Raw genomic sequence first — 26,200 nt, 5'->3', positions numbered from 1 at the left:
TACAAAGTAGCAGATAGCCCAGCTCACACTGTAGACTCATATTCAAGACTGATACTTTAAATTTTGTTTTCAATTTTGTACATGTATACAATGTATCTTGGTCTTACCCATGTTCTACTCCCTCCCTCTAGGTCCCACTGTACTCCTCCCTGCCCCCCCCCATATATGTTCCCTTTCCCTCCCAACTTCATATCTTAAAAGCAAAGCAAATAAACAAACAAAATACATCACCGGCACACCCAGGACTACACAGAGAAACTCCGTTTCCAAAATCCACTACTATGACTACTGACAATGGTGATGATGATGATGATATGAAATTGCTGAAACTTTTTAAAGGTGAACACACACACAAAAATGCATGCACCCAAAACTGCTTGTTACTTCCTTGGATGTTATTGTACGATGACAAAAAAAGAGGGTGGTCTACTGACATCAGTGTCTTATTGTTATTTGTTTAGCTAAATTAGTCCCTTTAGCAAGAACATATGCTATTTACTGTTCTCACTTAAAAACAATACTGTAACAGGTGAGATGGCTCAGTGGGTAAAGGTGCTTGAAACCAAACCCGGGAGCTGAGTTTAATCTCAGGAGCCCACATGGTAGAAGGAGAGAGGCAGCCCCTCCAAGTCATCCTCTGACTTTAGAGTGCACTGCCATGTATACTAGCCCTCCCCTGGAAATATGAAGAAAAACTTTTTTGAGTGAGGAGCGGGATCCATCTATAATGAACTCTTTCTGTAAGCAGAACTCAAAATGAATTTATAAAATTGTGACAAATTTAAAACATCCTGCGTATATTGCTGAAGAATTCCCTACAATTCTCAGGAGACTTTGTAAAAATACAACCCCAGGGTCTCAAGAACTTCCGCAGGGAACTTCTAAAGGCCATTCTCCCGAAGTAGGTTCTTCTTGCTAGATAAAGTTCAACTCAGTTCCACCAGGCCTGAACATGATTCATCCCTCCTTCTCCCCACACTGATTCTGAAGTGTCCTGTGGCTTTAGCAGGACAACACAAGGTGGGGGGCACACAGAGATAGGTGTTAGGTATCACACTAATTCCAGGAATATTAAATTGCTCACCTTCTTGATTCTTATGCCTATTCCTCAACCTTTAAGGGAAAACCTTAAGACTTATACAAACTAACAGACAAACACAAGGGCCAATTTCTACCTAAGGCTTACCATCCCGTGTCACATGTTCCCTCTCCCCCTCTCCTGAAACTGCTCCTTTTGTAGTAGTTGGTGTAGCTGACACAGTGGGAAACCATATAAGTGCTAGCTAGGCTTGGTACATGTCTCCTATATTTAAACAGAAGTCTGAGCTACAGTTTCCAGACTTCCAAAATAAGGAGCCAAGGTACAACCAAGAACCTACCCATTCGGTTCTCTGTGAGCTCATCTGAGCAGTGTATCTGTGCGAGTCTCGGGGATACCCTCCTACCCTGCCATAGCATTCCTTATGTCTGAAATCTGGCTCATTAAGCTCTCTCTCCATTCAAATTTCCCCTAGGTCTCTATGAAAACTGTTCTCTCTCTCTCTCTCTCTCTCTCTCTCTCTCTCTCTCTCTCTCTCTCACACACACACACACACACACACACACACACACACACTCATTCACTCACTGCTTAACCAAGACATCCCAGGGATCTGGCTCCCCCTACTCAGATAAGTCTCTAATCACCAGATCACCAGGCCCCAGACCTAACACTGACAAGCTGAGGGCAAGAGCACAGGGCACACCAGTCTGTGCGGCCTCACAAATTGCTGTGCTCTTCATGATGTTTTCAGCAGGAACAAATCACATAAATAATTTAATGAGTTTTTGATTCATCTTGCAAATCAGCCTCAATGTTTAGTTTTGATTCAGGGTGCACAGTTTGAAGATGACGGAGCGTCGTGGTAGCCTGTTGAATGGACAGGTGCAAGGGTGGGACTTACGGTTTTAGTACACGTGTATGGTGTGGTTCTGGCCGAATCTACTCTCCCTAAAGCTTCAAGGAAGATACAATACAGCAACACTGAAACAGAGCTACAGAATTTGATCTTTTGCTTCTAACAAGTTGCTGTTCCAAGTGTTCATTAAGAGGGGCAGGAGGCTCTGCATGGCAATCCACAAGAAATCCACTGATCTCCGAGCACAGGCCTCTGGAGAACCCTCGCCTTCTCAGAGCTGGAGAGATAGAAGTTTTGTTTGTTTTGTTTTGTTTTTTGAGTTTCTATGTGTAGCCCTGGCTGTCCTGGAACTCACTCTGTAGACCAGGCTGGCCTCGAACTCAGAAATCCACCAGCCTCTGCCTCCCAAGTGCTGGGATTAAAGGCATTCACCACCACTGCCCAGGTCATTAGAATTTAAATGACCAAACTGGGGCTTTTGGTGTGAGACATGGTGTTGTAGAGTGTGGTGGTCCTCCAAACATGACCAGCATTTTCATCACAACAGCTGTGACTCCTTGCAAGAGTCTGTGGATCAGACCTGTTGCCTGCTGATATTCCCCTTATGGAAAGAAGGTATAGGGAAGGTCAATGCACGTTTGGACTCCGAATGCTCCTTCACCTGCCAGCTAGCTGCGTGTAACTCTGTCCCATGGTCTTGTATTCACTAGAGGTACTAGTTAGTGTTTATAAACTATGAATGGCTACTGAAGGCAAAAGCCACTAATGAAGCCACAAAGAAGTAGCCATCCATGCTGGGGTGAAGGTCTGGTTAAAAGGTCTGGTTGCTTTGGGGTCATCCATGTCATGGAGGCAATCCCTTACCCTGGTCTATAAATGAGCCCCATAAAACCTCATTGTTCCCCCAAGTTAGACTTTGATGAAGTCGTACTTTGGTTCGTTGGTGTCCTATGAGGAGGGGGAAGGTGCTTGCTTGTATCTTCCCGAGGGAAGAGTCCACCCAGGCTGGCCTGGAACTTACTATGTACATGAGACTTGCCTGATGGCCCTGCCTCGACTGCCCAAGTGCTGGGATTATAAAACGTGAATCAGTATGCCCACCAAGCTGCATATTGTTCCAGATGTTCTGAGGGACTGTAACAGATGGTGATTGAGTTTTTAGGGGCTAACAACTCAGCTCCCTGAAGTTGTGTGTGATTCCACAGTGAGGGCCCAAGGCCCAGTGGTTATCATACTATAATGCTCAATAAAATGATGTCCTAGTGGAAAAACACGGGTGAACAAATAGAAGTTAACAGCGACACATGCTGAAGTCAAAGTGCCCGAGAGTGAAGGTAGGTCACAGGTAAGACTGGAGCTCTGAAGCCAGGCCATTTCACCAGGGCAAATACAAAGAGGAGCCAAGCCAAGGTGCCATTCCACTGACTGTCCCCAGGCAGTTTCTTGCCCTAGCTCTCTGGGTCTTCATAGCTTTCAACAACCCTGCTTTGTATAAAGTCCAAGGCAGCTACCATTTACATCCAGGGCTGCAAATCACAAAACCATAGCCAGTCTGAAGCAGAGCTGAGCCTTGCTCCCTGCACCTCTAACCCCAGAGTCTTAGCCACAAGTGTATACCTTGTATAAGAGGTAAATCCCTCAAGGGAGAGTGAAGAAATCCAACAGGAAAAGCCCCTCCCCTGCCTGTCTTTGTTTCCATTGTGTTCACAGTAGTATCTAAGTCTGGTTTTGGGAAATACATGTTTTTCTAAATCAAGCTTTTCATTGATAAGCTATGAAGTTAAGGGGAATGGAGGGAAAGTCAATACACACTCAGGCCTGCAAGAATCCCACAGAGAACTGCAGGCATCCAGCTGCCTGCCTTGCGAACAATGGCTGGGCCATGCAGCGCTTTCTGAGGTGTCCACCTGGCATGTATCCCTTGCCAAGAAGAAGAAATGAGTCAACGACCTAAAATCTGTGTTTTAGATGTAAACTTAAAACGGACTCCAAACAACACAGGCAGATACTATTAGTTTCTCAATCACACTTAAACATGCAGCCATAAAACCCATTAAAACCAAGTTAGTCAACTCTACCTTCTCCACAGCCCAAGTCACACTCTGACTTGTTTTGGAAAACCGGGGTAAGGATCATCTTGCAACCAAAACCGGGTCGTCACCTACATCACTTGTACAGAGGGTGTGGGTCCAAGGGCTGGGATGATGGTTCTGGCCTAGCTAGGAGAACAGAGCAAGGCTTTCCCTCTCTGTATTGGCCACTAAGCATCAGCACTGAGCTGCCAGCAGGCAGGGAGCACACACCACTCCAAGGCAACCTCTGCACCAATCCCATCCACTTTCCCTGGGCAGTCCCTTAGGGCAAACGGGGAGCACTGAACAGAAACAGGTCACTCCTATGGTTTCCCCAGTGAATCATTTCCAGTCGGACAATAGATCCCATGACTTTGTCTTCAACAGGGAAAGAAGGAAACTGGGGAAAACAAAACAAAACAAAACAAAAAAACCCACAACTTATACCAACTTATACCAGCCAGAGGCCTGGTATAAAATGATATGATGCCAGAATCTATTTTTACCCGTGGGTTGCCTATTGATTTAACTCAAGTTCGAAAACATGCTTTGCCAAACTAGACTCTAAGTGTCCTATGCAGAATACTTTGAGTAACTCTAATGGTCTACATTAAACATTAATATTTAGTGATCTAAATTAGATCTCTAATAATTTAAATTAGACATCTCAACTTCATACAGTTTATTGTAAAAAAAAAAAAAAAACCTCTCGATTAGCATCCCACGACTTGACATTCCTTAATGTTTGTGGCGGAGAACGTGCAGCAGAATTAATGAGTAGAAGAGAAAGCACAAGCCTTCGTGTGAACCAGACTGGTTTCAAATGTTGGAGTAATGCATGAAAACATACTCGGGGATGGAGATGGAAGGCTGAAGCATGTGACTTCTATTGGCATAACAAATCATGTTACCAGGAGCCTGGCCTCAGATGGAGACATCTATTGCCAGCTTTGCCTCTGACCTTGACCCTGTGCCATAGGAGATGAGATACTTCAGGGCAACTGAGCTGAGGACTTGAACTTTTTCTCCGCCTCTCTCTCACCAGGAAAAACCTCAATTTTCCTTACTCCTCTTTTAGTGTCTACATTAGGGACCTCAGTGCGGACACCCCATGACTCCATGTGTTTCCTCACATTGGCAAATCACAGAGGCTAATGTAGAAACTACAACACAGCTACTCAATGCTGATGGTGTCTGTGGCCACACACAATACATAGAAGTGGGCAGTCTCCACATCTGGTGAATCAGGTCCGGTGAAACTCCTCCAGGATGGAGCAGTGCATCTTAGAAATGCCAAGCAAGAGCTCCTGATGACAAAATGTCAGTCAGTACCTAACACGATTCACCAGACAAATTGATTTAAGTGTTTCCTATTTCTGCACCATTAGGCCAGATATAAGCATCTGAAGTCTGGCCCCAGAGTTCAAGGAGCAGATGATGCACCCAGGTTATAGCCACAGAAAACTGTAAGTTTTCCTATGTGCAGGGCATTGCAAAGTCAGATTCATAAGCCAATATACAGTACCTTCTGCTAAAACATTCTAGCCTTCTTTTCATTTGAAATGACATCTACTGTGACCACACACTTTGCAACATCATTTTGGTCAATCATGGACCGCATATGGAAAGGTTCATGCCACAATTATCTGAGTCTGAACATCGAGCCGTAGTATTAGATCCACCTAAAAAGATATTCTTTGAAGACACCCCACTGTAAGGCAACCCAGGACTGTGTATGACCACGGCACACAGATGACTTACTCCACCTGCAGATAGACCATCTGTAAACCATGTGGCCTGCACTGGACTGACCACAGAGACCAACATTCACAGAACATTGCATCACTGACAGTTAGTTACATGTAACCATTTGGAACTATGGTGATTTTTAAGTTTCTGTGGGTTTCAAAATTCTTCCCAGCAAACAGTGATTTTGTGAACAGACTGGACATTACTTTTAAATGTACAGCTTCAAAAACTAAACTTGCTGAGCCTAGAGACACAGGTCTGTAATCTCAGCTACTCAGGGGGACGAGGGCAAACGGGTCACAGTCCTGAGGTCTGCCTACACTACAGGGTGAGTACAGGGCAACTCAGTGAGACCATGCCTCGAAAGAAGGAGCAGAGAAAGAGCTGAGAAGATAGCTTAGTGTTGTAGCACTTGCCCAGTGGGACCCCAAAACTTCAAACAATAAGCAAATGTAAAAACCTAAAGTATATTTTTGAAACTAACTTTCTTAGCTCTGATTTTGGAAAGCATTTTAAATGTTTAAGGCTTATAGATACTTTAACTTTCTGATGCAACGCCTTAGAAAGCGCCATGTGACACTGTGGTCTATGTGTTAAACAGGCCTCTAGCCCACAAATTTAGAACAGACATTTATCCAAACCAGAAAAATAAGAGATAAACACAACTAGATTTTCATCACTGATAAAATCGGGAACAGGCTGACATTTTTAAGGACCCAGTTTTACACACTGGGTCATCCTAGAAGGAAGAGCACCCCAGTCACATTAATACACTAAGCCAGCATTGTATATCAAGGGAATTGGAATCTGTCCCATTCTGGCAAGCATACTTTTCTTTATAAAATGCTTGTGTTGCTTTTTAACTCAGTGGTAAAGGCTAGAGGAAAGAGGAGACGGCAGTGTGTAATCTGGCTCATCCTCCACCAAGTATGGACCCTAGGATCTTTCAGGATCAGGCCAGTCTCCTGCCTCAACTCTGCAGCGCCTGTGATTTCCATATGCAGTTAGGCCAGCATGACACAGCAGGTGAAGTCTCCTCTCTGGAATGTTCCGTGCAGTGTGTGAACTTGATACAAGCGGGCTGAATATTCGGTTGTGTGTTAGTTCCATTCACTGCCAGAGTGCTGCTGCAGATTAATCAGCTGTTCTAGAAACGTCCTCAACAGAAGGGCTTGTTAAAAGATGAATAAGTAAAAAAGTAGTGCCCAGGAGAGACACTGCAATAGCTTCCAGAAGAAAGTCCTGGGCATCATTTCCCCCCTTTTAGTGAATAGCACTTTACTGCCCCCTTTGGCACTTCAACATCAGAACAAGTTTCTGCACAGACTTATTCTGAAACCAGAGAAATAGTGGGGTGTATAGCTAGCTCTAAGGTATCAGGTTCACCCAGAACTAGGTTACCAGATACCATGCCTAGAGTAACAAGTAATTACCCTGAAGCTTCCAGCAAGCACACCCCTATGTTCTTAGTGGCTCCAAACCTTCAAGAAGTAGGTAGTAATTGGAGGCTTTAACTGACATTTTCTGCTTTAATTCGAAGGTGCATGTGTGTTGGAATAGTGGCCTGTTTTCACAGGTGCCCCCTTTCTTTCGGTTTTCTAAAACAAATGCCCTGTGCAACTTGAGCCCGATTTATTCAAGGATAAGAACAGGGGCCTGAAAGCAGGTTGTACAATTGGGGGGCCATTAGAGTGTTCCAAATGGGAGACAGCGAGGGGTGGGGTGTGCATTTCAAACTTCACACCAACCACAAGCCAAACCTTTTCAAGAGCCGAAAGATGAGAAGAGAAGAAATCCAAGCACCCCGAGAGAGCGAGCACACAGCCCCAGAACCAGTTCAGCAGCTCCAGCAGGTGCGGAGCTGACAGAGCACTGGAGGAAGGGACCAAGCTAGTTATCAAGCACTCGGAGAGAGCTTTCCTGCTGGCCTGATGACCTCACCCTGCATCCCACAATCATACCATGGGGGATACTTCCCTCCTAACTTACACCAACGAGTCACACTGACATTAAATGCCACAGCTTACACCTCTGTAACAACTGCATGAAAACTGACTCCTTTTTATATTAATCTCCTATTTGTGATATGATGCTAAACAAAATACTGGTAGCTAAATTTTATCTTGAAACGCTCAAAGATGATATTCTCACCGTTTAAACAGTTTCTTTTCCTCTCCCAGGAAAACAGTACAGGTATTTGCTTCAATTCTATCTGTGCAATGTTTTTTTACTGTCTAAACACTTTCATTCCGCAGAAGGGCACACCTGTAACAGACTGAGGTTGAAAATGTATTTTCTGCTCATCATTTCCGAGTCAGACTTCAGCTGTGTGATGTAGATACCACAGCTGTTTTGGTTTTTTTTGTTTTTGTTTGTTTGTTTGTTTGCTTTCCCTTTCACAAGTTAACCAAAACTACTATTTAAATCTGCTATGGAATTAACAACAAACCCAGGTCTTCATTTATATAATTGACCTAAGAGTATTCTCTGCCTATTCTACACCACTTCCCTTCAATTAGGAAAAGAAAAACAAAATTTCACAAAAATTCTCTGGCCAGCTACAGCAAGACTTGAGGGCCAAAGCATGAGCTGGAGGATTGGGGCTGTGCACTGAAAAAGCAAGAGGGGTAATGGTACGTGCCAGACTAGCCTGCTGGCAAACCAACCGGGTCGGCTCCATGATTGAAACTGGGATTTCATAACCTCAGTGACAGGAGGCATTGCAGTCTTCTTTCCCAACCGTAATTTGTTAGCACCTGTACGGTCATGTTTCCAGCCGTGCTTTTAGCAAGAGTCTATAAAGGAAGGTGGACCCCGTGTTATTTATAGGCCAGGCCCTAGAGGGAAAGATGGCTCTCACAGAGGAAAGGTCCAAAGGGCACCTTCAGCTGGTTCTCTGTTGTTTCAGAGCCATTTGCTCATTTACCTCAGTGGTGAAGTCACAGGGATGAAAGCTACGTGTAAATTTAACAAGGAGTGAGTGGTTTGCCACTCCAAGACCAGGTATCCAGGAGTAGTGCTGGCTGTGCACACTGTCCCTTCACCCCTCTACGCCTCATCCCCACCAACATACATTTCTTTCTTCATTTAGAAGCGTTCTGCCTTTGTGGAAATCAACTCACTCTGATCTAAGGAAGCCTGTCCCTTCTGTGAGGTGTCCAGCAAGCAGAAACCCTTCCCTACCGTGTCCCTACCCCCTCATCTCTTCCCCTACAGAGAGGCGCCCAGACAGTGCCGTCTGCAACAGGAGTAGGTGCACGAAAGACGGAAGGGACCATGGTACTCAGCTTTGCGGTCTGAGAGGGAATCTCCTTGACAGGCAAGCCTAATAATCATAGCAACAACACAGTTTACAAGGTTGTGTGCAATGGTTTTACAAGCCCCTAAATGGCAGCTTCCCAGCACATCCTCCTTCCCAGGCTCCAGGACAGGGGTCAGGCACAGGTTCCCTTGGGAGTGGCTGGAGTTGTCTTCCTCCTGTCACATCCAGTGGAGAAGGGGAAGAAGAGGAAGAGAAACCCAGTACGCAACAGAAATGAGGAGTAGAATTGGTTACTGATACAGATTACCCAGCACCGTGTCACATGGTGGAAACATGAACAAATGGGGCTTTTGGGTAACTCTCTTCCCTGGCCCAAACACAGGACACCCCAGCGTCACTCCAGCAGGCTCCCATCGAGCAAGAGAACTGGGCAGGGAGAAGCTGAGAGAGAAATGAGCCAGGAGGAGCTGAGAGGATGCCATGCGGAGGAGCTTCAGAGCCTTAGAAGTGAAGATGTGGCTGCTTTGTCAGGCGGGCAGTTTGTTCTGGTCTTAGGCAGATTCAGAGTGGAGAAAATGCAAATCCAGAGGCGCCACCGTGGAGTCCAGAGAACCCCAGGCCCACCAATATTCACCGCCTGGCTTCCTTAAACAAACTGCTCCAAACTTGCAGAACATCAAAAGCCAGATGGGCTAAACTGAATGAATCCACAGGCAAAAAGCCAGACTCCCCGTTTGCTGTAGAAATAGGCCTGGACTTGATTTGAGTCTTCTTAGCTCTGACAAGCTGGAAGCTGGCACAGTTCCCAAAATCCAAAATAAAATGGCATTTAATTGTGACTAGACTCTAAAAAAGATGTCATGCTATCTCCTTAGTTTGACACACATTCAGCAGCAAACTGGAGATGACTCTGGAAGCCAGACTTTCTCCCAAGGGGGAACTGACCAATCAGTTAAATTCTTAAAAGGAAAATGTTGATAGTCAAAGGACTCCTACACAAAAAATGCATTAATATGATGTGCCATAAAAACTGCCTAGTCATTCTTTACTTGGGCTGACAATGACTCTGCCTCCAGCAGGGTGACCTTGTTAGAAGTGTGCTTCAAAGGGTCTCTTTGGAACTGTACAGCCAGGATAAAGGAGAGTTACTTAGTGTTCAGACAGGGGAAGACCACATTCAACACTTGTCTTTTCTCTACCTTGTGTGGATTACTTTGAGCAAATACACCCTTAACTTTCCCGTAACCAACTTCTTATGTCATCGTAAGAGAACTGAACAGCCAGACACCAGAACACTTCGGCCAGATCTGCATCTTAGCTTCCTGATGACCTGGGAAAACTCGGTCCCAGTTTCCCCAACTAGTAGTAAGAGGAGAATATAAGACTATTGCCTTTTGGTGGCTACAAGGAAGTTTAATGAGTGCTGTTATATAAAATGCGGATTGATAGGAAGCAAGGGTTCTAAATGCAGGGAGGGAGAAGCCACTCTGCCCATCCCTGAACCCAGCTTGGATTCAAGTATTCCCTCAAGGACAGAGGTCTTTTATCAGAATACACAAAATGGTTTTGTAAAAAGAAGCTGAACAGTTGAACAAGACTATCCAGTTTGTACATGCACCTGAGTTCTAAGACAGCACTGGCAGGGGGGCAGGGGGGCAGAGAAAGAGGGTCCAGCCTGTTGATAAACGAGAGAATTAAAAGATACTTTATAGAAGAGAAAGTCTTAAAGAATCAACAGGAATGACAAAGGAACAAAACTGACCATCATTAGAGAGCGTAAAACCCTAATGTTAGGCTTCGTTAACAGTGTTCTCATTTGTTTTCCTTGCATGTCAGTGGTACTCAGTAGACATCAGTAAATTTGACTAACAGTAGCTGATGTTGACTGGTTTCATGGGCCAAGCTCAGAGCCAGGCCCTTTACACATTTAATCCTGACCACTGTTTTATTACTCTCTCTCACCACTACTCTGTGATTGTCTCTAATTTAAAGGTGGACGAATGAGCAACACAGAGCATATTGTTCTAAACTGCACAGCCAATAAATGGCTAAGCAAGGATTGGCTCCCACAGGTGACCTCCGAAGCCCTAGCTCTTGATCAGCCACCGTCCTGGTGAAATCAATTGCCTGACTTGCCCATGATGACACTCACTTTTAAAACAATGGGTATTGATAATTCCCACATCACAAACACTGTTGAAATCAATGAGTTGCTGTCTCACAGGATCTGTTTTTCCCACTCATGGGATTTGACTCTGTGCTATGGATATTCAGAGACACAAAACACATTACAGACGCTACTCTAGGCTGAAACTGGCTTGCGCACTACTGTTTTTCAGCAATCTGCCGTGACTGCTTAGAGATACTGCTCTCATTAAAAACTCAAGTTTCTTCTTACTTGGACTGCTTCCCTACCCAGGACTGGCCACCTTTCCCTGGACCCCCAGGCCCTCTCTCTACATACAACACCATGGTATCCTAGCATGGAATGTTTCTGTTTCTATTTTGGCTTTCAAATCTCAAAGAGTGAGCCAGGTGATAGTGGTAGATGCCTTTCATCGCAGTACCAGGGAGACAGAGGCAGGCAGATCTCTGAGTTCAAGGACATCCTAGTCTACAGAGTGAGTTCCAGGAGAGCCAGGGCTACTCAGAGAAATCTCAAAAAACCAAACCAAAAAAAAAAAAAAAAAAATCAAGTAAAGAGAATGTTCTGCTTTGACTTTATTCTCAGTGTAGGGCCTTACTGAATTAATTAACCAAGTTACCACTGCCCTTGTAACCTCTAAAAGGAAGGGTAAAGGCCAGATCACCTCTTGGGTCCTAAACAGCCTTTGAAAGTAGGAAGACTGCTAGATTCTCTTCCAAAAAAGGTTGACCCAAGGCCGTTCTCCCATATGGTCTCCCACCACCACCAGTAGTTGGTAGCACCTGGGAGCTTGCATTAAAAGTGTGTATCTCCCAGCCCCACCTTAGCCCTCAGGAATCAGAAACTCTGGGGTGGGTCCAGAAACCAGCTTTCACGATCCCTGAAGGCAACTGACTTTGGTACCCTTGAGCTCAGGAGCCTTGGATCTGGAGGGTGGAGACTGGATCTCTGACAGCAGGTTATAAAGACACAGGCAGCCAACAACATAAATCTGGGCCGTGCCTGCCCATCCCACAAATAGTTACTGGATGCCCACAACGGTCAGAAGTGAATGAACTGTTGAAATGAGGCAGACTCCGCTCTTGCCTTCCAAATTTGTCAGGTGGTAAGCACCTGAGCATGCCTGGAAACTGCCCTGTACATAGAGACTTGGGGTGAACTGCCAAGCCTACAGGATTGCAAAGGAAGGCTGGAAAGAGATGGGTTGATGTACACACTACAGAAGAGGATGCTTCTAGAGGACCCTCATGAGCTCTTTTCTCACAGGAAGAGAAGATTCAAGGCCTACAAGAGTTTGTTTGAAGCCGGGCGTGGTGGTGCACACCTTTAATCCCAGCACTTGGGAGGCAGAGGCAGGCGGATTTCCGAGTTCCAGGCCAGCCTGGTCTACAGAGTGAGTTCCAGGACAGCCAGGGCTATACAGAGAAACCTTGTCTCAAAACAAACAAACAAACAAACAAAAACCAACAACAACAAAAACAAAACAAACAAAAAGAGTTTGTTTGAAACCTAAAAGTATCCAAATGATAGTTACATGGAAAATGACATTTTGTAAATGCTCAGATAGATACATTTTGAGTTGGAGATTTACCTGATTTATCCTACTCCGTTCAATAATTAATGCATGTGCTAGGGACTCAGTAAGGTAGCACACATGGTGGGTTGGGGGAGGCAAGCACTGAAGCGTTTTATCAGGTGGTGTGACCAACCATGCTGCGCCTTGGGCTCATCTGCTATCCCATGAGTGGATAGAAGAGGTCCGTCTCAAAGGCAACTTTGCCTCTGAAGGAGAGAAACTCCACGAAATGCACAGAGCCAAGGGGACAGGCCAGCCAGCAAGCTACCCCACAAGACACATACCTCATCACTCCCTGAACACACAAGCACAAAACTTAGAATCAGCCCTCACACATATTCCAGGGAGATTCAAGATGAGTGTTCATGAAAAGTACAGATGAACGTCTTGATGCCGAGATGGACTTCACCATTAGAGAAGTGATATAAATACTGTAATTAAAATGTGACACAACTGAATTTCAACGGAGAAAATGAGCTGGAGTTTTTAACCATTCTGTGTAGAATCTATTTACAATGCCTATGAAAAGGATGTCTTCTGAATGTGTAGCTCACCAGGGGCCCAGCCACCGCACTCGGAAAGTGCGCCACCTGGGCATTTCCAATTCTTCCCCATGCCAGCTGAGGAGGGTGGAAGGCATGAACTCTATCTCCTGCACGCGGCCCGTTTGCTCTTCCTGTTCTGTTTAGAGAACTACTCTGGGCAGAAAGATCCTGTTTTCTCTAAGTGAGCTTTTTTCCCCACTGTGGTTTTAAAATTTGAAATCAGCCAAGTATGTATCACAGACCCAGTATGCTCTGCACCAGAATTATATGTTTGACTTTGTTCATGGAAAATATTTGAATGAGCCCCTGCTGATTCCACACTGCAACCCTTGGAAGGCTGCTGCCCTGGGAGCCCAGCACTGCTCCCTCACAACTTGTCTTGTCTGGGCCCTGCATTCTGACAGAGGACACTTCTAAACAGATCAGGCAGGTACGTTCCATAGAACGGAGAGCCCAGAAAAGTAGTAAAGAGGTTGCCCTGGACGGTTAGTAAACAGATGCAGGGCTTTCCTGCATAGCTCTTTAATCACTTTAACCCTGCTCCTAACGGAAAGCTGGAGGCCAAGGCGATTCAGCTTCTCCTTTTGTCGGGTTGCCTGCCATAAATATGCACCAGTCTGTGTGTGAAAAGCTGAAGGAGGCGGCAAGCTTGCTGGACATTTATCATTCTCTGTTCCCTGCTAACAAGCAAATACTTTAGTTGAATGGGCCATTAGCAATCATTGTCACACGGAGAATGAAAGGTGCTAGGATGTGACCAGCTTATAAATTAGGGGTGTCCCTCCTCTTTGACGAATCTCAGCAAATCCGATGGATCTTTTAGGTATATGATCAGAATTCAGATAAAAAGGAAGGCACAGAGTGGCAGGTGTTTGGGTATGCAAAGTGGTATATAACAGTAATGTCTCTCATAATTCTCAGAGCAGTGAGAGAAACAGATCACAAGGGTACCTATCTACAGCCCCAAACTATGATCCAGTGTGAGAAGTCAATAAAACAGGTCTAAAGAGGATATTTAGTGATGATCTTTATCATCTGTGTGGAAGCCGATTTAGAAGAGGCTTTCACCCCTCATGTTCCTGTTAAACGGCTTCCAGATTCCATGTGTAAACTAACTCCAAGACCCACTCCATGAAGAAAGCCCTTGTCCTGAAGAAATAGTGAGACTTTCTTAAAATGCCAAAAGATCACGATAAAACAAATATTCCCTTTCTGGTGGCTTGAACCAATTCTGGGTGTCACTCTGCACCTAACCCAGCAAGGAGTCAATGGCTCACTTTGTCTATTGACTAAAATGGGTAGCATGGAAGACGAGCACTAAAGTCCAGTTCCCTTACAAGCTAGCTGTTGGGGACAGAGGGCAGTGACAGGCAGTCAACAGCACCAAGAGTTCCCGTTCTTGCCTTCATTTTATAATCATGTCATTCCCACCAGGGAGCCTGTCCCAGCCACCTCGCAGACTACCAATCACAGTGGTCAAGAAGGCCCAGAGCCTCTGGGATCAAAGGTTTGACCTACTGGTTGGATTATTTGACTTAAACTAAAATTTTACTTTTTTCAATATGGTAATGTGTTATTTTTCTTTTTCTTAAATGTTTCCAGGAAAGAAAAGACCAACCTCACAGAAGAGCTAGCGGCCCAGGTAAGGGCCAACAACATAAGCTTTTCTTTGCCTTGGCAGTGCAGAGATACAACCCCTACCTCCTCCGCCCGGTGTGGGGAGGAGGGGAGCTGAAATCAAAAGGCCTCTGTTTTCTTTTCAGATAATTCAGGGCCTACCTATCCTCCTTCTGGTCTCTGTTGCTGCCCAGCAGGTCTCTGCCTGAAGCCCAAATAGATGAAGGCAAGGGCGGCGAAGGGCAGTTAATCCTACAGAATGGCTGGCTCTGTCAGGCCAAGAGTTAAGCAGGAAAAGCTTCCAGGCCCTAAGGACTGCAGCGAGCTGTGAGTTTTAATCAGCCTCCATCTCGGTCTATAAAAAGGCTGTCAATGAAAGCTACCTTGGCCATATTATCTCCCACCAATGAGCAAGAACTGCACAGCTTCCTTTCTCGGCTTCGGCCATCCCAGACCACAAGTGGCGCTTTCATGATTCTTAATCCGGGTTCCCAAGTCTGTGTGGCTCTCACATAATACCAAACAGCCTGGAGCAAGGCCCTTCGCCCCACACCCTTTTCAAGGACGTGTCATTTCTAACATCAAGCTAATCTATATGTTGCCATGGCTTCCCCTTTATCTGCCTTTACATCTTATGAACTGCATGGATTTACCACATTATTTTTATCTGAAAGACAGAAAATGGTGGTTTTATTGCCATACAATCAGATTACTGCCGCTAGCTTCTCTATGCCTTTTTACCATACTTCAATCAAAAGGGATCAGTTTCTTTATGCTCTGCCCTTGATTTACTTTACATCTGTAAAGACGTAGTCTGGGTTGTAATCCCCTTATTAACTATGACCAGGGTTGATTTGCCTAAAAATAAAAGCAAATTGTGTCAGACCCTTTCACTTTGTTTTTGATTCCGAACTACAAAATGGATTACTAAAGAAATCTTCAGAGTTCACACGGCTGGTATAGTGCTGAATTTAAAATGAGAATTAAACAAGTTAAACAGGGGAGCCGTGTCAATGGTTTGCATCTCCCATCATGGGAGAAGGGCTGACTGCTTGCTTTTGTATTCTTCGGCTTTGCAGAGACAATGAAGCCACAGGAGTTTTTTCCAAGCTGTTCGGAACAGGTCTCGTTTGCTATCCTTCCTTTGGGGCTGTTCTTATTCCTTGCTGGGGGAGGGGGGGCTTCTAATCCACCCCTTTATGGGGGGAGGGGAACCTACCTAGAGGGAGCTCACTCCTCTCCAGAAGCTTACAGTTCTACCGGATCTGCATATTTTAATCAAAATATTTTAAACAGTCCAACACTTCTCTTTATGCAGGAGTATAAGTGGCCTGAAAAACAGGTTCTTTATGCAGGCAGCAAAGGCAGGCAGTAACTGGAGACATTTTAATAATCTTTTGGAGATGAGGCTTGTTAAGTGTCCAATTCGTAATTAGATATTTTAAGAATAAAGTTCTCATTAGAATGTCAAAGAAATATTGTTCCTTAAAACAATTCTTTTCCCAGGGCCTACAGTCTATATATGCTGTTCCCTGCCACTCCCACTTCTGTGACGATGCCCTGCAGTCATGCTCGGATCTGGAATAGTCTCCCATTCCGAGAATGCCTTCTGAAATGCAGCTTCAAGTCAGGTGTCAGATTAAGCTCCGGAGAGCAACCCGAAATATTTCAGCTGAAGATTAGACAACAAGGATTTAGTTACTGCAGTGCCCTCAGTGCTAGTCTGAAGGAGGCTATCCTGTGGACCCAGCAACAGGATTCGTCTTAGTGTGCGAAGAGGCTCTAGGAAAGCTAATAAACCCGCCAGGTCGCCAGCGGACTGGAAACCATTCCAACACGGGGTTTTCAGGGGGTTCCTGGGGATGCTTAAAATTCACCTGTCTCCAGCTACCGAGTCAGATCCATCGGGGTCATTTGCATTTCTTTGCATTAGTAGGACAAGTGTCAAGAGCTAAGCTTTGTCAAAGATTTAGAACCAAGTGCCTAGCAAATTATCTTAGCCTCAACTCTCCTTTGGGGGCTGGAAGCTGTAATTGCAGGGGGTTAAGAAGTTCAGTCCCAGGACACATGACTCTCAGATTCTCATCTGAGAAGGCGTCCACATTTGTCTTTGTGTTCTGCCAGGCTCTGCTGTGGAACAAGGACAACGCACAACCCACAGTTTATCATCCTGACAAAGCGTGAGGAGTGTGGATGTGAGACCAATCCCAACCCGGTGCTTTCTGGTTTGCTTCCCCCCCCCCCCATATTAAAACCAACAAGATTGGCCCAAATGCAAACTGGAGAATAGTTCAAGGCGCTGCTATTCAATCAAGGCTGAATCTGTATTTGCTTATCTACAAAAATAGGAATTTCAGACACAATAGAAGGTAGGCTGGCGTATATGCGTTATTGACCGGTTATTTAAGCAGTGCTATCCATTGTAGTTTAGTTTATCAATTTGACAGGCCTCTATTTATTCAGAGCCTGACCAGGGAGAGGCCTGTGTTTCAGGTTATCTGGATATTATCCAGCCATTCTTTTGTATCAACTCAATCAATTTCAGGAATTCAGTATTATGTGTGGAAAAACATTGCATGGGAAAAGCACAGTGCTCTGTAAATTAACTAGTATGTATGTGTGACTTATAGAATTTAAAAAAAGACATAAATTAATACTGGAAGGCAATATTCAAGGGTGTAATTTCTTTTAGAATACTCTGCCAGGGTAGGGTTGCTAATCCTACGTGAAACTACTACCCATCAAAACCACAACAAGCAGGCACTGCTTTATTCCGGCTAAGACACTACAGTGGGGAGGGGATTCTACTGAAATGTTAATTAGAAATGGTTGCCAGGCTTTGCAACTCTTTCCAGAACTTAAAAATAGTTGAAAAGTGACCTAAACAGCACCCACATCTTCAGATACAATGTGACTAATCTGACAGGGCAGCCGCATAATCTTAGAGTACACAGAACTTCTGATTATTACATAAACTCTCCAGGATGGGATGGCAGGCCATGTGATTAAAGTAGTTATGGAGACTCCAGTTTACAAAGGATTCTCTGGGCTCTACAAGCACACAGCTGCTGCATGCTCCCTGTGTCGACCACCTGCTAAAAAGGCTGACCCCAGAATGAAACAAATCTAATTACCAATGCCTGTTTCATGACAAGTGACTTGTCCCACAGTTCATGCAAAGTGAGGTAAAGCTTCCAAGCATCTGACTACCTACCTGCCACATTTTACCTACAGAAACTTTTCTCTGGAAAAGTGAACAAGGGAGGCGATGCCAGGCACTAAAAACTAAAAGGCTCTTTTGTGTTACTCTTCCGAGGAAGAAGTCTTTCTGATCTCACAGACAGCATTCAGCCACAGGCTTTCCAAAGACTTCCAGCCATCCTCAAGAAAATTCTAAGACATTTTATTGTGGAGGCCAGGGAGTAATCATACCAACTGCACAGTACAGGGAGGCCTGCTCCTCCAAAACCCAGGGCCCTAGCAGCTCTCTATACATCTGTGGCCACAGCTCGGAAAACTATCCTGTTGAAGATCAAATGGTGAATAAATGTAAATGAACTCACTCCTCCCTCCCTAAGACGTTTCAAATCAAAGACATGATTCTCCAGGTGCTATGTGCACTTGGTGGCAGTGGTGTTTAAACAAATCAGTATTTCTAATCCTTCCGGCTGCGCACCCAAGTATAGTGGTCACTACGAACAGGAAAGATGATTATGTTACTCAGAAGGGGTTTAATGGGAATTTCTTTAAATTAGACTTAAATATAAATATTAAATCTAGACAGGGGGGAAAAAAGACTCGGCCTCCCAAAAAGAGGCTGTGAGTGAAAGTGCAAAGTGGAGAGAGGGAGGCAGCCCAGGGAAGGGATGGGGGGATGGGCGCGCTCATAGCTAGCATTCGGCAGGGAAGGGTGACCTCTGTAGGCACCGCGAGCGTCAGCAGCAGCTACCACCAGGGCCCCAGTTCGAGTGGCAAAGGCTGCAGCGCTCAGATCCCAGCCAGGCGCCTTCAGGCACCACCAGGTGCCTGTAGATCCCGTGTGGATGCAAAGATACCACGCCAGGAGAGCAAATGCAACACCTTGCTTTAAAAAACAAAACAAAACGAAAAAATTCTTTAACAGATCAAGACTACACTAGAGGGGGGCCGCAGTAAGTTTAAAACAAGGGCCTCCTGGCAGCACGCAAAAAAAAAAAAAAAAATGTTTTGAGTCATTTACAACTATAGATTTTTTTGCCCTTTCGAAGGGAAACGTGTTTGGTTTTACCACTTTCAAGAGAGTAGGTACAATTCTTTGCTTATGTGGTAATTTCAAAAATTCGTTCACCTCTACTCTGAAGCCGTGCACCACACGCTCAACTCCAATTAGGCCATTGATTTTGCTTCTAATCTGAAAGGTCTGACTCCAGCCAGGAGCCAGCCGTGTCTCCACACTCTCCTAGGGCTGAGTCCAGAATTCCGCACAGCACTTTCTGGCGGCAGTTGGGAAATGAGGTAAGAAGCAGCACCCAGGCACGGTTACTGGGGCCATGGCTGCGTATACCAAGGGATGGCTAGCATTTTCGAAACAAGGAGCGCACTCAGGGAGACCAGACCTGAAAGTTAGTCTCAGGCCTGGTTTTCTCCCGACTGTGCGCTTTGCTAAAAGCAAGTCTGACTCCCGATTCCCCGAGTGCAAAGGCTGCAGCGTTGACTGGGTAGGGCCCTGAAGGCGTCGTTAAAATTAAGCCACCTAAGTGGACCGCGCCGCACCGGACCTAGACCACCAGTTCCGACGCGAAGGGAGAGGCCCACATGCAGAGAGCTCGCCGCCTGAGTTCTCTGGCTGAGCCATCGAGCTCCCCGCGCACATTCGGGTTAGCAAGAAGGCGCCGAGGCATCCCGGCTCAGGGACGCCCCGGGCCCAGCTCCCTTCCTCTAAGGGACGCTCCACTACCCCAGACTCTCAGTTCTTGTCGCCTTCTCTCTGGGCCCCGGCCCGTGGCTCCCGCGCTCCTCGCAAGCGCAGCATCTCTGCCTGTCTCCGGAGCCCGCCAATGTGTGTCTGTAGCCCCGTTAGTGGCAACGTCCTCCGTCCTCGAAAAAGAAAGGAGGCCGGGTAGCGCCATCAGACACCTTACCGGGCATGCCACCAAGTCGCCAGGGCTTTGGGACTCCTAGAGCACTTGAGGCTGGAGCCTAATTAGAGTACCCTTGGAACCCCGCGCTCTCACTATCAGCCGGTCCCCACCTAGAGAAATGTGGAAGGGTGGGGGATAGGGGACAGGAGCCCCAGGTTCTAGAAACAGGGTCCAAGGCCTCCTCCCGCCCGGACCATACGGCGTACCCCGGGCGCCGGCCGAGGGCACCGCGGAAGAGAGAAGGCTCGCGGACACCACTTACTTGGAGTTCGAGGAATTCCAGTAGATAGGCTCTAAAACTATCGATCTGGAGATCGCAGTTCTGCACAAAACCATCAAAAGTCCCCAACAGTACTTCCACACAGAGTCCCTCCTGGACCGGGCCATGGCCATGGCCAAGCCGCTCCCAGTTCTGCGCACTCCGGGACGCGTTGGGACCGGCCGCGGGCAGCGACCCCCAGTCCTCCGGGGCAGACACGCTGCGCCGCTCCCGCGGTCGCCGAGGCCAGGTGCGCTCACCCTGCGCGTCCCTCAGCGCGCGGGGTGGGGTCGAACGCGCGGGGCGCGGCGGCTCGGCGGACTCGGGGCTCCGGGGCGCTGCGCCGGACGCAGCTGGGACAGCCGGCTCCCGTGCGGCTCCAGGGTGCCGGGCCAGCCGCGGAGGGCGGGCGCGGCGAGGGCACTGGGCCGGGACAAAGGCCCGCAGCGGAGAGACGAGTCGGTGTGAGGTGGCGGGTGCTGCTCCCCGAAAGGGGCCGCCTGACTATAGATCCAGGACAGCGGGCAGTGGCCCGGGCAAGCGAGCGCCGCGTCGGCGCGGTTCCATGTCCTGGAGCGCAGAGATAAAGGGCGCCTCCTGAATCCTCGCAACTCGCGGCCACTAAGCAGTCAGGAGAGCACTGGAACCCCCGCAGGCGTCTGACGCGCGCGGGCCTTTGTGTGCGGGGAGGGCGCCAGGACCCGCTCTGCGCGCAGCTCCGCGATCCGACCGGTGCCTCTGTCCCCGCCGCGGAGAGTCAGCGCGCCGAGCGCGCTGTCAGAGCACTATAAACGCGGGGCCCCGCCCAGTCAAACGCAGCCCATTGGCTCGCCGCGCCGCGAGCGCGCGCTGATTGGGCAGCACTCCCGTCAGTCTGCCGCCCCTACCCGACACTGGGCACCCGGAGGTAGGGCGCCCCTGACAGGTGAGCCCCGCCCCCAGGACGAGCCCCGCTGGGCGCGGGGGGCCGCGCACTAGTGGCCCCGTGAGGAGCAGGGCACAGGGTTGGTCGCCTCTTAGCCACTCGCACCAGCAGGGTCACCTCGCCCGGCAAGTGCCTGGGCTGGCGAGTGCCCTCGCTCGGATAGGGCGAGACGTGGTGGACGCAGCGTTCCGCCTTGCGGCGCTCGCTCCCTGCCGCCCCTCGCGCGTACGGCGCCCTGGTACTTGGCGGATTCCTCTGAGCCTTTAACTGAGGGCCTTCTAACTTGATTCTGGCACCAAGTGTTCCGGCCCGGTCGGACGCAACTCAAAACCGACTCTCACGAGGCTGAGAGCCTTAGCAGCCCACCGGCAGTGCGAGCCCGTCTGCCGCCCTTCCCGACCCCGACTCCGTGCGCCCGTTCCCTTTCCGGTCCTCTCCCCGCAAGAACAGCGCCTCCAAAGCTCCACTACCAACGTCTGGGTGGACTTTTCTTCACTAGCTCCCGGGACACCCCGCGACCCCAAGGTGGCCAGGAAGTTAGGGGTGACCCGGACAACTATCAGTCAGAGAAGTGGCAGTTGAGATACTCGGTTGCTTGCCCAAGACCGATTTTGAGAAACTGCACCAGGGCTGTGACTTCTACGGATCCACAGCGCCCACTAGCGCCCACTTTTGCCTCTCCGTACTTCAGAACAAGCCTACCAGTTACAGGATCAAATCTTAAGGAAAGGATCCAGATATTCCCAAATCGAAAAACACTTGCTTAAGATGCCCGTTATCAGGGAGAACAAAGTAGGTGTAAGGCACAGTCCCATGTGCAGCCCATGGCCCAGCAAAAATTAACCACGTCTGTTCTTAAAATGCTGTCCATCAATATCAGAACTTCTTCAAATGGAACTAAGCAGTTTCCACACCCGATATCTTTAAAAACAAGCCCCATGATTTAGTTACTAACTACTCCCGAATCCCCCCGCCCCCTTCATCCTTCTTTAAAACAAATTTCGAGCTTTAAAAAGTGTTGGGAATACTGCAACTACGAATTGGTTTGGAAAAACTCGTCTAAGACCAAAACACTAACACACAATGTATTGAACACACCAAAATACAGCTTTAAGCAAACCTTTTCTGTAATTACTATTTTTAACTATGCCTGCAATATAATATGATTGTGGGTGGGGAGATGGGATTCACGCTAGGTTAAACAAGGGTTTTGCACACACACACACACACACACACACACACACACACACACACACACACACAGTAATGTTTAACTTCCCGACTGAAAAAACGGACAGGAGCTGCTATTTGACCTTTACAGGAGAAGAGGAAAAAAGGGCACTTGTTTTTTTGTTTTTTTAAGATTTCACTTAAGAAATTCATAGAAACCTAGTGTGAAGTTAAAAGGCTTTTACGTCATGGCCTGAAAGGTGTGTTATGAAACTTAGGTTGTAACCTCTTAGCTCCCCATACATCGTCTCTCTGGTAAACTAAGGAGGAAATTTGTAATGTCTGAAAATAACCCAGCTTCTAAAAATACCATTTTCAGTAAGCCAGATATCCTAACACTCAAAGCATTTTACTTTGGGGACAATGTAAATATACACACGTAATATTCCTGTGTGACTTCTAAAGGGGACATGGAGTCAGTAACTGCACACATATCATTTTGGTCCTCAACTGTTTATCCAGTCATTTTGGAAATTAAAACATAACCTCAAGCCATTTATATTTAATATTACATTTGTCATTATCCCAGGCATATACAAAAGACAAACATAGAAGAAATTCTAAAGCATGGCCACACCAATCATGCTGTAATGTCTCTGAGAAGGGCTTCATTTTACAACTAAATTCTTGGATTTGTTTTGAAAACAGGACACAACTCTATGCCAAAGGACAACAAAGTACTTCAGCAGAAGAAGTCGCTGATTCCTAAAGCTAAGGATGTTTCTCAGTCAATAGACTTGGGAATTTTAAAAGTACAATGTATTACAAAATATAAATGATTTCTTACAGAGTGGCAGCAAAGCTGAAATTTCACAAAGAACAATCTATTAGCCAGAAAAAATGTACCATACACCATGCTTCTAAGCCAATGCTAACCACTTTGGTCTTCAGACTGTTCTGCAACTTGACCACACTAAAGGCTCCAAATCTTTGATTTGGAGGGGAAAGTGTGAACACATTCTTTAGGAATGGGTTGCAGTCAACTGGCTCTCGTTCAACCTTTTCCTTTATGTATTAATGGAAAAACAGTATGCTTCAAATGCAGTAATGGTACTATATTTGTTTACTGTCACCAGTATAGGTAGTAGAAAATGAAGCCTTTTCCTAATGTGAACTGAGAGGTCTAGAGGCCCACCCAGCAACCTGGGTTAGGTATCGTGGTGGGCAAAGTCCAAGTATGTAACTGGTCTTCCTCTAAATAAAGTCTCTGCTCTATGAACTGATTAGGTATTTGGTTAGGAACATGCAAAGTCAAATGCCATTGCTTGTAACCTACAAATGGAGCCACTGAGGGCAATACCTAGGTTAAAGGGAGAGCTCCATGCTATAAAAGGCCCTAGAGAACCAACCAGTCCCATATTTAAGTCCTTATCAGGCAATTAATCCCAAGTGACAGCCATCTTACCCTAAGAGAACCAAGGACCACCCACACGTAAAGAAACATCTTTTATCCTAATCCCGCAGGTACTGAGATGTTGAACAAGATATGATTGTATGAAATGGCTGGGTCATCAACATGCACTGCTCTTTAATTTACTGGTTTCAAAGTTTAAGTGTGAAAAATACAATCATTTCCACATCCTCCAATCAATCATCTGAGGATTGGAGAAGGAGCCATGTTCTTTTCAAATATGCTTGTCAATCCAACAATGTCTGGAGTGTCAAAGTGGCACCTCCACATATTTTGCAGAGCACTCTGATACAAAGCAAAACAAGCACTGGAGATTGCTTTAACAGATAGGGCTGAGGGGCTCTCACCACATTGGAATCCTCTGGACTCTGGCCTGCTCTGGGGCTGTTTCAAAAACCACTTTCTCCAATAACTTCACTGTATGCCACACAAGGAGAGCGACCAAACTGTGCCAAATAAATGGCAACTGGCTACACATGTATGTGTGGCGCTATGCATTAGCCAGGGCAAACCTACATTATGGTGACAGCATCCTTCACCAGGACAACTCAATTCTAAAACCATCAACATACACTTCACAGATGGCAAGGTAAAAAAGGCTTACTGCTGGGGAACACCCATCTGCATACCTCACCTTTAAACCTAATACAAGTATTCACAATACTTTTGGAGCAGGTGATTTTAGTCCCATCTTCAGCATCTCTCATGGTAGTAATGCAAAGTCTACTGAAAGCTCTAGGTGAAAAGCAACTGTACTGAAGACAACTGTAATACCAGAAGCTTGAGCTACTAGCAGAATGGGAAGTTCAATAACAAACTGAGGATCCTAAGTAAAGCATTACTCACAGACATTAAGTGAAATGGTAGTAGACTCTGTGTTTATCCTACTTATGAGAAATATAAAGCCACTGATTTATAGTACATTTATAGTATATTGAAGAAAAATGGCCACACACACACACACACAGAGAGAGATGCACACGTACATACATACACACACACACACACACACACACACACACACACAAGCAAGAGACATATACCAGTACAATTAACTGACCAGGTCATAATTAAGAACAGCAACAAGCTCATTTACTACATCCTAAGTGAAACTTAAAGTCCTCGTGTAGGGTTCCCTTCCCCTATTTGAAGCATTAAAGAGTCCTCACACCAAGCTAATTTAAAGGCTTAGTTTATACAGTTGAGATTTCTGCAAACTCCACAATATTAATGGCAATAACTACAAATTTTAAATACTATAATAAAAATAAACAGTCAATGATTCTATAACGCATCAAGAATTTCAAGTAACTCAAGAATTAACAAAACTGAATTAAAGACATATTTATATTTAGTAAGTTAGGGAACATCTGAACTGCTAAGAGTGGGAAAGATTAGCTTTTATAATATGCATACAAAAGCAATGGAACACATGAAGAACCAAGCTACTACATTAGAAAGTAAAAGGTGGGTGCATATTATTGACAATGACATCTTCTTCCCTATAGCCTGGCACACGACAGTAATCAGTTACTAAGCACAGGAACAATCCAGTATATCCCGGAGTCTCCATCACCACCTAGCAACTGTGGTTTCTTTTCACACGTGGCAGAAGAAACTGAGTGACAGAGTAAAGGCACGAAAAGGCTGATCTCAAGTATTTGAGCCCAGGCTACTCTTCAGACAGTGCTTAGAACACTAGCAGAGCAAAAGCAACTTTTAAATAACATGTCCAAACCTTGAATGTGCAACTGAGAGCAACAATGACTAAATTGAAGAGCTACATTAAAATAATATCCAGGAGATAATCTGAGCTAAGCTGTGTTCTGATAAATGAAGCAGACCTGTACTTAGAGTACTAAGGTATCCTGTTCACTAAAACCTTCACACTATAACCTCATGGCCACTTAAAGTTTTATCTTTAAAGAGATTTAAAATGATTTCATTTTTCTTTACCACAGTCAAGAGTTAAAACTAAAGCAACAGCAGTTTCCAAAGCATGCAAACACAACATAATCCACCAATTATTCATCTCAAGCAGCATTTTCAATGAAAAGGATGACCTGTCCCCAGAACCTTGTTCTCCACTACGCCATGCCCACACACCTCAGATAGCATTTCAGAGCCTTCCCTTGACTGTTTGAACACTAGTAAACTTCAACAAATAAGAGATTAAATGAGGCAGATTCTACTGGGATATATGTAATTTTCCACGTGCAAAAATACCCAAAGCAAGCCCAAGCCCCCAAGACTAGTAAATTTAAATAGTTTTTTCATCCCGCCCCCAGCATGCTAGGGTGAAGACTATTTTTAGTCATTTTGAATGCACAAAGTCAAGTTCTAGCTGATGGTCCACCCTCTCTGAAAGTAACAGTATTCTATACTTTTAA

The 26,200-nt window shown here is 46.0% G+C and overlaps 1 protein-coding gene across 1 annotated transcript in view; it reads right to left on the bottom strand.

The window, feature by feature from the left end:
• Efnb2 (ephrin B2) overlaps positions 1-20,989 on the bottom strand; it is a 43,917-nt gene extending 22,928 nt beyond the window's left edge. The window contains exon 1 of the mRNA XM_021169680.3: positions 20,248-20,989. Within this exon, the coding sequence (XP_021025339.1) occupies positions 20,248-20,378 (131 nt within the window). The 5' untranslated portion in view covers positions 20,379-20,989. The remainder of the gene's footprint in view (positions 1-20,247) is intronic.
• Between the last annotated feature and the right edge of the window lie 5,211 nt (positions 20,990-26,200).

Source organism: Mus caroli, unplaced genomic scaffold (genome assembly GCF_978045245.1).
Source record: "Mus caroli unplaced genomic scaffold, Mus_caroli_1 scaffold_10, whole genome shotgun sequence".
NCBI lineage: Eukaryota > Metazoa > Chordata > Mammalia > Rodentia > Muridae > Mus > Mus caroli.
This window is presented reverse-complemented; position numbering and strand designations above follow the sequence as displayed.